Source organism: Glossina fuscipes, unplaced genomic scaffold, assembly GCF_014805625.2.
Source record: "Glossina fuscipes isolate IAEA_lab_2018 unplaced genomic scaffold, Yale_Gfus_2 3, whole genome shotgun sequence".
NCBI classification, from domain to species: domain Eukaryota; kingdom Metazoa; phylum Arthropoda; class Insecta; order Diptera; family Glossinidae; genus Glossina; species Glossina fuscipes.
The window spans coordinates 4,547,672-4,563,865 of NW_023998417.1; the positions used below are offsets into that span (position 1 = coordinate 4,547,672).

General features: G+C 33.1%; 1 protein-coding gene across 1 annotated transcript in view; it reads left to right on the forward strand.

The window, feature by feature from the left end:
* LOC119634612 (cytoplasmic polyadenylation element-binding protein 3) overlaps positions 1 to 16,194 on the forward strand; it is a 60,588-nt gene that overhangs the window by 39,792 nt on the left and 4,602 nt on the right. The window contains exons 3-5 of the mRNA XM_038028863.1: positions 5,878 to 6,178; positions 13,114 to 13,499; positions 16,137 to 16,190. Coding sequence (XP_037884791.1) covers positions 5,878 to 6,178; positions 13,114 to 13,499; positions 16,137 to 16,190 — 741 coding nt within the window. The remainder of the gene's footprint in view (positions 1 to 5,877; positions 6,179 to 13,113; positions 13,500 to 16,136; positions 16,191 to 16,194) is intronic.

Consider the following 16,194-nt stretch of genomic DNA (forward strand, 5'->3'; position numbering starts at 1 on the left):
TTTGAAGACTTTTAGAAGTTTTATGTATGTGTCATGTCTAAGATTACGGAAAATTGCGGACATTTCCTTTATCTAAACTGTAGTTCTAGTATCTATAGATTTGCAAAGTCTATAGGAAACAATAATACGCGACTTAATGACTCGACAGCCCCTTATAAACCGTACATTGTTTGAGCGATCATCCATTTTGATAACAATAAGAAGCCGGCAACAATGAAATTTCATGAAAATTCGATGTAATAACCTTGTGCATAACTGTAGAAAAAGAGAGAATATCGAAATTCATTCCTTGCCAACCCAATAAGTACATACACTATTATCATGTAATAGCAAACGAACATCTATCTATCGCATTGCGGGAAAACCAATATCGGTTTCGAAAGTAAGCAACTATTTGTAAATATGCATAAATTGAACTGAAATCAATTCCTCCTGGTATAACTCTAAACACTGCTTATTACAGTAAGCAATTACAAAAAAAAAAAAAAAAAAAACAAAAAAAATATTATGAAAATCCCCCCACCCTCCGCTGTCTAACGGTTCATTGATATAAAATATCAAATATTATTGATGAAGCTTTACTTTGCCTTCTTTAAGAAATATGATATAATGGACCTTGTGTTCACTGAAAATATGGGAATATTTTTAAATTTTTACAGGCGAATATGGAAAAGTTTATTAGTAATATTAGGCGCGACAAAAGGGTTTGTTTCATATATTAAAAAAAAAAAATAAATAAATAATGGAGGCCTAAAAGTTCTTGCAAAACAATTATTATATAATCGCTACCAAAGGATGAGAATATAGCTCATTACCTCATAGCGTTTGCAACGCCCAACAGGAGACTTCAAAAACCCGATAATGTATATATATATATACTTGATCAGTGTGAAATTCGGAATTGTTAAAGCCATTAAATATCGCGGACATCACGGCATAGGGGACTAATTTTTTGCATCGCAATACGCTCGATATCGGTAGCAAGTAAAAGAACTTGGGGATTCTAATTCTTAATTCTAAATTAATTATGGTAAGCGTCGCGAATTAATCTTTTTGTCGATATGATTATCAGAAGAATAACTTTTATCTCATTCACTTTTTTATGATCATAAATGAAAGCATGCGACGCTAAATATTTTAATGGTGCTAGGTATGCGAGATTTGCCCTCCGCCGAAAGTGGCTGGAGAAATTTCAACATTTTCCAAAAGCAAATATCTATCAGGCGCTATCTTCTCATCGAGAGCAAGAAATGAAAAGTTTTTTTTTTCAAATATGAATCTAAATCCAGCAACTACCGGGCTGGGCTATATTTTCCAAAAATACGATTTTAAAAATGTATAGAGTATCGTCGATTGGATATTAAGAACAATTCCGAAATATGTAAGAGATATCTTCATTTTCGCTAACGGAAGAATATTACAACGTTGCGCAAACAGTCAGATGGACAGACGAACAGGCAGACATGTTTAGATGCGTTCAAGATTTGAAACTGGCCATGAATTTGTATGTTTTATGGGGTTTTTGAAACTTGTTGCTGCGCGCTATAAAGGTATTGAAAAAATAATTCAATTTTGATATAGCATAATATTGGGTAGATGTGCGTCAATTTTTCCATTTTTGTGCACAAATGCTACAGCATCGCCCATAATAAACGTTGAAATTTTTTAACATGCTATAGTTTATCAGTAATGTGTACTTGCTTTCCAAAAACAGAGGCATTCTCAGCCCACGTAGTGCTGTGGGCGGGTCCTTCGACCGATCGGGCCCATTTTCAAGAGCTTCCGCTTGTTCTGCCAAATTTGAAGTCGATTGCTTCATTTCTGCGGTCGGGACAATGTTTGCAATAAACATTACACAGACGGACAGACGGTCAGACGGATATGCTTAAATCGACTTAGGATTTGATGCTGATCGAGAAGATATGTACTTTGCGGAGTCTTTGATGATTTCTTCGGGGCATTGCAAACGTTTTAACAAAATGAACACCTGTCTCTCATCCCTCGATGATGGGTATAAAAATAAGAGCATTCCGGGCATTAATGTACACACAATATATATATATATATATATATTGTTGTTGTTATTAGATTCATATGACTATCGTTAACAGAAATGACAGAAATTTCATATCGTTCGCTTTGTTAAATCATAAATTCAAGCGCATTTTCTACTTATTGGAAATTGTTGTTGGCAAACTTTTAACGCGAATAAATTTGTTAAAGAAAGAATTTGTAATAAATTTGGTTAAAAAAAAAATGAAATGATATGATGCATTAACGAGAAAGTTGTATTGAAATAACAAAAAGTGCTTTACACTAATACCCGACGCAGGCCTGTTCACAAAATATAACACCATAGTGTTGCTATGATTAAAGGATTTTTAGATAAAATTTAAGGTTTAAAAAAACTATATATTAGTCAAAAATTATTCAATGTTTAGCTTTGCTTTTACTATTTTTCTGACAACCTATAAGTTCCCTGTCAAGTGGACTAAGATCTTTCACGCAAAGAATCTACTTTTCGTATATTGTTGTAAGAATGAAAGCGTTCAGCGCTATTTAGGCAGGCAGATAAGTCAGCGATTGCAACAAATGTTGACCGGGAGGTAGTGCGATTCACGGACGACATGGTACGGCCAATACTAAACTTTTGCAGACCGATTTTACACAAAAGTCGAAATTATAATTTGTTGTTGTTTCAGAACAACTTTACCATTCAATAAATATTAACAACATGAGCCATAATGGGTTTTCGGTTTTGCTCACAAAGTTATCGGTTTGCATGTGCGATAACATATCGGCGGACAATTTTGAGTAGAAAAAGCATTGCGTTGCGTTGTTGATGCACTCTTGACAAATGAAGCCACAAATTCAAAATTTGATGAAACTACACAGATTCAATACGGACGTACACGCTCTCTCTTATTATAATCCTTAAGATCATTTTCATACGCGCAATAACTTGCTTCTTCTGTTGTGTCATGACCCGCACATTCTACGCTTTATTTATTGCATCTTATTCGCTATACATTTTAACCTATTCTTTGAAACAATCTCCGATTTTCTCTTATCTATGCTATGATATTCATCCGTCCCATGTCTTATCGCAAACTTTTGATTAATCAATATAATGAATCTTTTTTGAAATCTTTTTTAAAAAAAAAAAAAAACTTTCACTTTATTTATATTTTAGTTGAAATTTTAACTGAAAATCGGTTTAATCCCTTCTTTTTTTTTTTTTTTTGTTTTCGTTGAGATAATGTTTGTTATTGGGTTTGTTGGTCGTTTTCTTTTGAGAGATAATGTTTAAAATAATCCGTAACTTTTTAACATTTTCATGTCATTTTTGTTACGTTTTAGTAAAAGCAAGTTCTCGAGATTTTCATAAGCTTTCCGATTACTTCATCATGTTGTCATTCATTGGAAAATCCCAGCAATAATCAACTGTGTTACATAGTTCGTAGAATTGTTGTTGTCGCTGTTGCTTTTATAGCTGCATGAAGATAGGGATTTCCAATGCCGAGTGCGAAGTAAGAGAAAGTAAAAAAAAAAAGTAAAATAAAATAAAAACAAAATGAACAACTAAACCAGAAAGTATGTAGAAAAAAAAAAGTAGAAAAAAAAAGCAAAGAAACCGTTACATTTGACATTTGTGTATTTTTTTTCTTTTCAAGTTGCATTTTTTCTTTCTAATGTTATCATACTTGTTCAAGAATATATATGTATACGCATACCTATAGAGACAACACACGTCCATACACATAAACACATTTAATAGATTTTCTATCACCGTACTTGTCATCCACGATACCATCATTATCATCTATAAGAATGTACATGTTTTTGAGTGCTTGTAAGCATCTGCATGCGTGAGTTTGTGTTTGTGTGTGTGTGTGTGTGTGTGTGTGTGCATGTGTGCTTATGCTCGCAAGGATTCAATTGAATTGAAAAAGCCACAATATGCTCGATTTAGGGTAAGAAAGAGATAGAATTATAGAGAAAGTGAAAGAGTGATAGAGAGAAACCGTGAGAGAGAGAGAGAGAGAGAGAGAGAGAGAGAGAGAGTGAGAGGAGGGAGAGTATATGAAATGAGAGGAAAAAAATGTGCAAAGACAACATACGTGAAAACATACAAAAACCGAATAACCAAACGATAGGTTACTCGATAATATATGTATGCATGACATGTAAGTGTATAAGCGTGCATGTTTATCTGCCAACTGTATACCGTATTTTCGTAAGCAAGGATTCATGTACTTATATAGAAATGTATGTATGTATGTGCATAAAGTTGTTGTTATTGTTGTTGTTGTTGTTGCTGTAAACGTTTCAACTTGCACACCTATATATTGAAGCATATGTGTGCAACCATACTTTCTATTATGATCTCTTTGTGGTGGAGATCTATATGTATATATACATATATATCTATATATATATATATATATATATCAACGTAGGATATATTACAATGTATGTGCGCTTGTTGTGTGGGAGAGTTGCATAAGGTCTTTTATACTTGTTGCCTCAATATTTTCTTCTTTTTTTTTTCTTTTTTTTTACTGTTAATCTGTCGTAATGATTTGTGAGCTCATACTTGTCTGTTTGCTACTTTTTCTTATGCCTTTGCGACTCTACCAAACCAGGCACCCTCTCTTACACATTTATTTGTACCATTGAAAAAAGCTTGTGTTTATGCGCTCGTGTATATACGTATGTATATACGTATGTATGCGCTCTGGTATGCAAGTTTTGCCTGTACATCATTTGTGTTATAATTGTGTTTGGCTGGCTGCAGCTTGATAACAATGTTTGTACTAATTTGGCATTTTCCAAGGAACACTTCTCAGCCACTACAACTGACACTTGATGCTCTTTTAATTGCGCGCCAAACGTTTTGTTCAAGTGCACTTCTTTGTATTGTATTGCATTGTCTGTCATTCCGTTTTGATATTTTTTTTTTTTTTGTTTTTAATTTTTCCTTTTTTTGTTCATATTTTGTCATATACATATACATACATATATGTCTATCCACACATACATACAATCATGTGTGTGTGTGTGTGTGTGTGTGTGTGTGTGTGTGTGTGTGTCTATCACTTTGTAAATTGCTGAGTGCTGTGGCAATATTAAACGTATGTACCAATGTATTTGTGCGTGCATATATATCTACATGCAGATGTGTTTATGCATATGCTTGTATGCATGAGTATTTAAGCAAGTGTTTCGACTCATCAACATCTTTCGCTTTTGCTTATGCCTTTTGCCGCTTATAAGTGCCTATACGTGTATGGATGTGTGTGTGTCTACTTGTATATGTGTATGCGTGTGCATATGTGTATTTGTGTGAGTGCTCGAATGTGAATGGCACTCCACACAAATAACAATTTTTGATGTTTATATGTTTTGTAAAGTTTCAGGCGTGAAATTCAGTAATAATTGTGGGTGACACGAACTGCTATTGTATTTCCCTCTCTTTCGCTCTCTCTTATCATTTTATTCATTTATTTTCTTCTTCAATTTTGTTGTTCTGTTCATTATTTGTTCATAGTCGAACACTTCCAACACGTAATAGTATGAATAGGATGAGTGAAAAGGAGACTGAGAGGCAGAGAGGAAAAGAGAGAGAGAGAGAGAGAGAGAGACTCAGAGATTTCATTTTAATTATTCACACATCTGAAGATATTCCAAAAATTTTGTTTTTTGTTTTTCGTTTTTTTTTTTTTTGTTTTTCCTACACACTTCACAACTTCCTTCTCGTTCGTGCTTAACTTATTAACTAAAAATTCATTTCAATTATCTCATTATAACTAACAAAAAAAATGGAAAAAAAAAATGAAAAAAAAAAATTAAACGTTTTATTTCTTCTAATTGCAGTTTAATTCTTCATCGAATAATTTCACTTCTATGCCATTATCGTCTTCAATAGCAGCCACTCATACCAATAATATAATGAGAGCTTCTTTGACAGGAACGGCTGGTACTGAACTTTTACAACAGCATTCAATTAATTCCATAATTGAACAGCGTCAAGATTTCTTGAATAGACATGCTGCTAGTGCTGGTATTAGCGGTGGTGGTGGTGGTGGTGGTAACAGTGGCTGTAACGCCGCCGACATTATCAACAAAATTAACACAAATGCAATTGTTTCGGATACGGTTACCTCAGCATTGAACGGTATATAACAAACAAACTTTTTCAAACAATTTTCTCCTTTTTATAAGTTCTCACTGTTATTGTTGTTGTTGTTATTTTAGTTTTTATTTTCCTCCTGCCAATTTATTTAATACGATGCGGTTTTTATTTGAAAAGCATGCACGCATTCATTCAGTATAAATTTTATTTGTTATTAAGATTGACATTTAAAATTCGCTACCGCTCGCATTCTTACTTTCGTTTAGTTACATCTATGTTCTATATATTCTTATGTTGTAAGTATAACAAATAATTTGTTTCAAGTCAATCTTTATCGTTTAAATAGATTTTCTATGTTCAAACGTACATGAGCCCTTAGTAATAAATAGCTTTTAGATGTCAACCGTGTCTACAGCTATAAAAGGCCATTATACCGAGATGATTACACAGACTATACTGTTGGGAGTATTGCGCTGCTTTGGTTCCATCCCCTTTTCATTTGTTTTGTACATCCTTGTATTACCCTTTTACTTAAAGATGCAGGTCAAGCAATTGCAAAGGTACGGCGAAGAAAGAGAGGAAGAAAAGAGATCAATTTCGTGGCCTACGCTTTATGTATCAAAAATTTCTGTTTATCGTCTTATACCCCATAGCTGCGGTTCAAATTGCACTCGGCTTCATTTTTTAGTTAGGGAAGCGAAACGAGTCGAAGAGTAAGTAAGAAAGATTCTTTGCGCCGACCCCTTCGAAGATAAAAAATAATAAATGAAGCACAAAAAAAAAAAAAAAAAAAAAAAAAAAAAAAAAACAGTTATGCCCTTTCAATGCAAATTTCTGAAATTTATCTTTCAGAAAAGAATAATATTCGTTCTCGTTACTTTTGAATCAAAATTACCGGACCAGAGATTACGAACACCATAGCTAGAATTTCCATTACTATCTTTTATTTCCTCTAATGGTCCTTCAGTTACATTTAACATTCATTTATAAAGCTAAGAGCAAACTCAATTTGCACCCTTAACCCATTGTGTGTTACTGCACTACAAAATTTAAGTTTCAAAATCCAACAGACATATCGGTAGAGCGCACTCATCTTACGAGAGGCAAAGAGACATTAAAAAGTTATTTTCGCAAAGGAGCTTCTATTTAACTATATGCTAGGTAAGCCATTCAGAAACTTGGTAACATCATTATTTTAAGAAATCATTTCGCATATTCCTTCTTAAGTTAAACATTTAGCTTCCAATGATTTTTTCAGTTCATTATAGAAGGAATTTCTGAAGATTGTTTAAATGTTATTCTAGAGCTATTATACAGGGAAAAAGGTTTGAAACCGACATATTTTTGGAAAGTTCTGAGAGCCGGATGGCTCTAAATCTGGTAAATATGGTGGTGGTGGCTGCGACAACTAACACTTAGCTAATATTTGGTATTTTGTGACATGTGGTGCAGGGTTTATTAAGTTAGTGCCGAAGTATGTACTACGAAGATGGGCTTAAGATAGACTCATCTTCTATTATACTAATTGATTCAAAATCATCATATGAATTGATCGATGCCTGTGTGTTGATCTGATGTCTCTCCATGTAGTTCTTCTCTTCAAGTTAAAGATTGCAATTTCTGATACATTTTGATGAAATTTAGTATAGTGGCGTGTTTTGGCCCAAGGACGAACACTATTAAACGACTACTCGGATGGGTTCACTTTTTCGCCCACTCCCCATACAGCACCCTATTGTGAAAAGTCGTTAATTTGTCGGCAAAAGTGGCTAAATAGTAATATTTCCTTATTCTAAATTTCGTTGAAAAATTTGGACCGGGTAGGGCAATTTTTCAACTCCCTCTCATATGACGAAAACTGAAGTGCATATGACAAAAAGGTGTAATTTTCAAAGCTTCATAATGAAAATTGTATCATAATAGCAAATTTAATATAAAAGAATTAACAGTGCCAAATTTGGTCCCTCTCGACCTATTTTGTAAATCCTATCCTAATAGAACAGAAAAGTAGAAGTTTTAATATGCGATGATGAAAATTGACCCATAACTGTAATTTCATACAAAAGCAAGAATTGCCATAGACGATGTGGTGTAAGGTATTCAATGGTTCGCCTTGCCTGACTATAATGTTCTTACTTGTTTTCCAGATTTACATGTTTGACTGATTACAAATGTTTTAATTTCCTACCACTGTTCCGCCGGTTTCATGACCACAAACGGGTATTAAAATCGTTTTACATCCCAAAAAGAAAAATAAGTCAATTCCGCGAAACCTTTCCTAAATTTTAGCCACTTCAACAGTTTTATAGCTCAACTTCGAAACACTGCCTTATATACGAGCCAACAGTTCTATGTGATAAAATGCACTTCTCCCACCGAAAGAATATTTTTTCACAAACTCATTACGCAGGGGAGTACCTATATCGCTACCTCCTTAATATATTTCTTCCCACTTAACATTTGCTTAAAGAAACTTTCAGTCCCTGCATAATTTTTCGAATTATCATAGAAAACTAGAAATGATATATCCTCTCCGTCTAACGGCTTGCCTTTCAGAATGACTCTTGTAGAGTTATTGGTAATATTTTTGGTTAATTTGCTACAATGGACTAGTTTTCATGATAAGATATCTTCTTCTGAAAGGCTTACCACTTATAAAGCGCAGTCATATGGGAATAGACTCATGTGGTTCAAATTTGGTCCATTTAATTTTTCTGTCAAATTACTATCATGAAGAAATATTCATCATGAAATATTAACAATTAGGCCTTAACCGATTTTATTTCGCCAAATTTGTCTTAAAGCGAGCGAGAATAATTATTGTTCATATTGTCGCAATTTAAATCTTACATAAATTGAAAAATTTCATTCACTTAGTTATTAAAATTGATTGACAGTTTTATGTCAGTCAGTTTTTCTTATTCGTTGCACACAAAATGTTCGTCAAATTTAAAATCAAATAACGGATACAGATAATGTATTGGAAATAATAATGAAATCACTTGAAATTATGACTTCAAAGTGGAAGGAAGTAAGAAGAAGATATAAGAGACATATTCTATATACCTAAGATGTCCATTACAGAAAAATTAAATTTAATAATGATTATATGATGATAATAATGACGATGTGACAATGATAATTGCTAAGTAAATACACTTTACGATGAATAAAATTTTGGGACTTTTTTTTTTTTTTTTTTTGATTTCATACATATTCTATACATATGTATGTTTGTGATTAGATGTGCAAGTGAAAGCTTCCTGTAGAAGAAACGAAAATGTTTCCATTCGTTTTTCAGCTAACTGCACTGTAACTGTGACAAGATAACAATAACAACAATATACGCATACATATATACATCACAAACCTATATATTTTATAAATAAAAACCTAATAGATATATATATATATATATATATAAATTGTGCATTTGTATATGTATGTATAGGGAAAAAAATAACTTATAAGTCATAAAATAAATAACAAAAAACAGTTTGCTATTAAAAGGCTGATGCATAACTTTGTTGCGTATGCATGCATGTATGAACGTGTGAATGTGTTTTTTGAATTTGTGTTTATAAATAATGTGGGTTTTTGCTTTTCCCCTCAACCTCAACACTCTTACATACTCGGTCTTACTCAAGATCTCGACCGTTCTCTTTCCCTGTCCTTTTTTTCGTTTTCGTTTCCCCTCACTTTATCTATTTCTTCTAACCATAATGCACTGATGCTTTAATTTATTGTAATATATTTGCCAAATACTTAAAAAGTTATTGCAAAAAGGCAAATAAAATTTGTAAAATATGCTTAAGAGATAAATATACAAACTATATATAAATTTGATTTATTTTGGAGGCATATTTCAAAGTATTAAATATGAATTCATATACACATCACCGAGAAGACGCATACAAGCAAACATTTGCTATATGGAATGTTAAACGGGCATAACATTGCTCTTTAGTAGGCCATAGTGTCTCCGAAGTTAGATGGTATGCCTGGTTCATCATACATTTTCTACCGCATAGGCTTCCATAAAAATATATTTCGTTTTTTTTTTAGGTTACATCGCGACATTCGATTTAATTTGTTTGCCTTGCTTCAACTTGTCAAAGTATGGCATTTAATTATAGAGCGGTACACGTTTCATTTCTACTTTTCTTTCTTTTTTTGTAAGAATTCGCGTGAGATCACGAGAACTTTAACCGCGCTAAAGCATTTTTTTATTAAAGAAAATATTATGGGAATGTGTTAATGATTCACGAAATTTGTGAAATATGCGCCATTTTAATCTCCCCTGCATATCTTTTGCCGCGCCATTAACACTGTGTTTTTTGAACGTTATTTGATTGCAAAAAGTTTGCACAGTATGTTAGAAAGAAACGATTTTTTTCACAATCGGAAAGAAAGCTAAAGTTTCAGATAAAGATAGCGTCAAGGTCTTGTAAAACGGCGCATCATACGATTAATCTCAAAACGAATTCAAATAACAAAGATCGTTTAAAGACTTTTCCAACCGTTATCCGATATTCTTATTGTATTTTTTTTTCTAAGTCATTCTAGGTTCGATGCTAATACGAAATCTAATAATAAAATGTAATGTAAGCTGGAGCTAATACCACCTTAAGAGTCTATCGTTTCAAAATTGAACATACAATGTATAGTTGAAATTTTGTACGCGCCAAATGTCGTCCCATTAGAATTCCAGGGCATTCGAAAATGGATATTATCTGGAGGTAAACAGAAGCAGGAACGGCGAACAACATAGCCAAATAACACTAATCCCAATAAAAAGTCAATATTTATATCAAACTTTCACTCTTCGTCCGTCGTGAAATATAAACATTGAATTTTCTTCCGACACGCATTAAAATAGTCTAAGAAGAAAACCCCATAAACATGTTTAATTTACAAAAGATATGTAATTAACGAGATGAGCCTATTAAAACCCTTTGACGCTTTTGAACACTTTCTTTTCTTACAAACGTAACAATTATACATTCCATGTCCTCTCTTTCGCTTATATTTCTTGCTGGATTTGCATTCTAAAATAGCTTGGCGTGTACAGATCGGAAATAAAGTGATTCGGACAAAGAATTCGACGGTAACGATTATAAAACTATAGCCTAAATTTTTAAATGTATGTCTTAAAGAATTCTATTCTTTCAAATTGTGGACTTATTGTGTAAAAGAAGAGCAATTCTTCATTTCGGGATATATGCAAGAAAAAAGACTCATCACTTACCTAATATCATCGCAATCCAAACCTTTCTCGCGCAGAGAATAAGTCATTGATTGAAGTTAGCACAAATTTTTTTTGTTAAATTGGTTACGAGTGTAATATAAAACCGGGCGTCTTTATATTAAGAAATCAGCGTATGATGTGTTTTTGCATAAATATTTTTCCCTTAATGCTGGTTTTAAATTAGTTGATCGCCGCGGCCGACTTACACAAGTGATTGAATTTCATAATAATATAAATCCAGCAAATGTCCGCAAATGGGCTTATGTACCAGATGATTTTAATCAACGATATCGGACTTCACCGCCATTGTGAATAAGAATACAAATAAAATTGCAAAATGGAATAGTAATTTACGATCACTTTGCACAGCTGCGGCAAAAAGACCGCTTCGGTAGATTCTGCTTTAATATACGCCATTTTCTTTTTTAGATATGGCGTCCATTTTTTCTCGCTATATTCGCTTCGCGCATTTGCCTTTTTTTCCCTAGAATACAGCTTAATCAAAGCATCCAAGATCATAATTCGATGCTAAAGTTAGTAAAATTTTCTTAATAAAATTTTTTAAAAGCTCCCCAGCTTTTTTCCGAATTGTGCTTTGCGATAATTCAATCGAGCTCCTTTCTTAAGTCTTGACTTCGCCTAGCATACTGTATTGCCAGGGTAGCCATTCGATACACTTGCTGTGCAAAATAGGGGAACAATAACAGAGTTGTAAAGAACATCATATACAATAAGAACAGGGTTGTAAATGGGGGAAGATTATATTCTACCTTCAAAAACAAAATGAGACATACCGATTACTGAAAGTCGTCGCGATCTATTGTAAATTCCTATAAATTTGTAATTATAAATTGTTTTTGTACCATTATCGCATAAAAACCTGCTGAGCTGGTGTGCGAAAACTCAATTTGGAATGTGTAATAACGGATACCGTATACGATAATTATACAAAAGTTTGACAGATGTTTTATATAAAAGCTGATGGCGGTGGTATTTGTTTTAAAACGAAAATAATTCCTTTTTTCTACGTATTTTATAGTAGAGGTTCGTTTTAAATCGAACATATTTCTCTCGGGTTTTTAATATAATTCGGCGTTTCTTCATATCAAAGAAGTTGGAGTTTCGCACATAATCGCGACTTAACAAATAGGTCCAGCTTCAAAGATCAGTTTCAATAGAAGAATTTGTAGGAGATGACTTATGTCAGCAAAAGCGGTTTAAACTTTGGACGTAACTATTGTCTCCCTGGCACGTTTTTATATTCATTTTTCGCAAATGGTTTTTAAGTATATATGTCGATATTAAGCCTTTTAGGCATATGTGCACACATGTATGTATATATACGCATGTAATCATATATAGTACAGTTGCACAATAATTTCTATTATTATTATTATAACTCTTGCATCTTATTCCATTGTCAGAATATTTATGGTGACAATTTAAATGTTTTGCGCTTGAATCAGAACACAGAGTGCAGAGCTTATACACCAGAGAGAAAAATTGCACGCAAACATTTTTCCATTTCCATTTATTGTCATTTTACTTGTGTCAGTCGTCCATATGGAAAATTTTTATGTTTATTTATAAGAAATTATTAGTTGTTTGTTATATATGGATTTTCTATTTGTACATATTATTGTTATTCTTGTTGCTATTGTTGTTGATGCTGCTGTCGTCTATTAAGATAAAACCATAATTGTATGGATTTTCTTTTATTGCTTTGCAGATTCCTTAGCAATGACGGTTGATTTTCTTGGCCTGAACACCGGCCCCAACAACAACAGCGGCAACAACAGTCAAACTCATACCAATGGCTGTAATAGTGCCCACAGCGGCCTTAGCTTAAGTAACAATATATTGGCGATAGGTGGCGGCGGAATCAACGCTAATGGTGGCAATGGCAACAACAGTAGCTGTAATGCCAGCTTGTCTGCCACTGCAACAATGGCTGCCGATTCGTTGGCCCACAACGCCAACACAATGACTACCAGTGCCGCTATAGCAGCAGCAGCAGCTGCTGCAGCAACCGCCTACATGCCACTAACACCCAGCTCAACACAATCTTCCATATCGCCAGGCACATCAACAGCTAATTCTTATGACATGTTTCCGGTAAGTCTAACTAACTAAAGCCTCCAGTGATTCTTAATAAGTCGTTTAATTTTCATGCACCACTATTTGCACCATTATTTCTTTTTTATGAATATTAAAAGAAAAAAAAAAAAAAAAAAAAAAAATGAACAAAAAGGAAAAGAAAAGAAAAACCGGATAAATATTACGATTTTCTTCTTTCTGGCTATCATTTGCTTTATGTAAAACGCCCAAACACACACCGGGTACATTTTGTTTGCAATACAAAATGATTGTTGTGTGTTTGTTGCCTTAAAGTTGAATTACATTTACAACAACACGATTGTTTTATATTTTCAATACTTTTTCTTTTATAAATCCAGCACTAAAAGAAATTTACTTGGAAAAAACATATTTTAGCTCTTGATTTTGGAAGCGAATAAAATTGTGATTACAAACTATGTAGAGGCTAACATATATTTTCTGAACAAATCTGCCTTATTAGACAGCCCGACATACTCGATGCACTAAGTTAACATGATTTATTCTTATCAGTGTTTTTCATAACACATAAGATTACTGTGGCAGTTAAAATTTAATCATTGCGAAAGGGACCAAAAAAAAAAAAAGATTCACGTAGCGTTTAAATGAATTTTATTAAAAGAAATATTATATTGCCAGTCATGTCAGTGCCATAAAAACGCATTTATCACATTTTAGATATGGAAATCTGGTTCCTTCAATTGCGCTAAAAACAACCTGTACTTCTTACAGTAGTAAATATTATTAAGAAACTTTAATTCAAAACCGTTGATGTATTCTCCCTAGAAATCTGCAGTTCATCACTGTGTTATAAAATAATTAGGATGGAAATCTTTGCTGCGACTACTGACGATGATGTTGATGTGCGTTCCGAAAACGCATTTTCATGCAGCAACTTGTTTCAATGTATCTTAGTTTCGAACGAGCCAGACAAACGTAATCAGATTAAGAAATGCGATTGGAATTGACACGAAAACAATTAATACCGTTCCTCGATTGATTAAATCTAACAACATCTGGTTATTATTCGAGCTGACGCTACTTGATCTGAGAGTCCTTAGTTTACTCATCGCCTAAGATGTTGAGCGATCTGAAAATACCGTAGTAAAGAAAACTCAACTATGAAAACAAATTGTGAGGAGAAAAACATTGGCTTCTCACGGAAGATGAATGGTTTTGTTTTTGGTCTTCTCCGAATATCTGTTTATCTTCTCGTTGATTTACCTGACATTTCGAATTCAATGCCCAGAACAATTTTACTTTAGTCGCTTTTACACGGGAAATTTAAGTGTTAAAAAAATCGAATATTTCTTCTATGCCTTAAGAACGGAAGACATATCAGATTTATCTTTTCTTCTTGAATACATGATTTGGGGAGGTCCTAACTCTTTTGCAGTAGGCATTTGAACTGATTGCACCTATTCAAACGTCCGTCTCTCTGTCATTTTTGTAATGCTCCCGTATTAAAGAAATGAATTAAAATGAAACTTGAACACATACCTGCTTTTAATGCAAATCTTTTTCCGTTTTCAAGAAATCCTTAGGTCCTGCAAAATAAAAAAAAAATATTTATAATAAGCACAAAAATTTGTAACTTGTAAGAGATATTCATGTAAACTAGAGAATATGTGTTAATTGCATCTAAAAGGAATATGTTATCGATCGCCAAGTCGGCATATTTACGATTAAAAATAACATATTTTAAAATCTCTTCATATTGATGCGTATTGATGGTGGCAGGAAAAAGTTTGCTTCAACAATAGAGGAAAATATATATCAATTTTTAATCGGGCAGCCAATGGGCTTTTGTTACATATGAGTTCCCTAACAAGAGGAGACAGTTATTGCCCAACGTATGGATGTATACGAAGTTCACATGAAGAATATAAAATTTCGAATGTCTGTAATATTAGATTAGTTAGATGTAAACAATTTTGTTTTGAATAAAAAATCTACTTTTAATTTTAAAATGATACTTGAAGAAAAATTTGGATTTTTAAAATCAATTTATGGCCCTGTTTAAATCTAAAATATCCATCTTATGAAGAAGGATGGAAAAACAGACGCTCTAGATACACTAATGCGCTTTATGTCATATAGAACTGTACAATGGACGCACCGTTGCATACAACGGACGTGCCGACTTCGATAATTGGTATAGCAATGTAGAGGGCTGTAGTGAAGGATGCACCTTTTCGGGCAGTTTAGGCAGCCATCAATAGCCGGATGGCGTCACTAGAATATGTCGCTTTTGAAAAAGTTCTTTTGACTTTAGAAATTGGACGAAGACTTGTAACAGCAAAATATTTGCAATGTTTATTTATTATGTGTCTTGTGTGAGGTGACGAGTATTTAAAATGCGCTTTGATGCGTAAATTGTATATTTTTCTTTATAATTTTTTTTTAGAATATTTTATTTTTAATATGAACACGCAACAACTACTAACTTTTTATTATTGTATCTCTTCTACTTTCTTCTTCTTATTCTTCTTCCTCGTCTCTTTTTCTCGTTCTTTATCTTCAATATTCACAATTCACAAAACTTTCTTATTTCTGTTATATGGCTGATATTGCTATTGGCATTGGGTTTCGTTGGGTCTCGTTTTCAAATGCTTTGTTCTATATATATATATATAGTTTGATAATATTGCACCTTCACTACCACCACCATCACAACAACAACAACAACAACAAC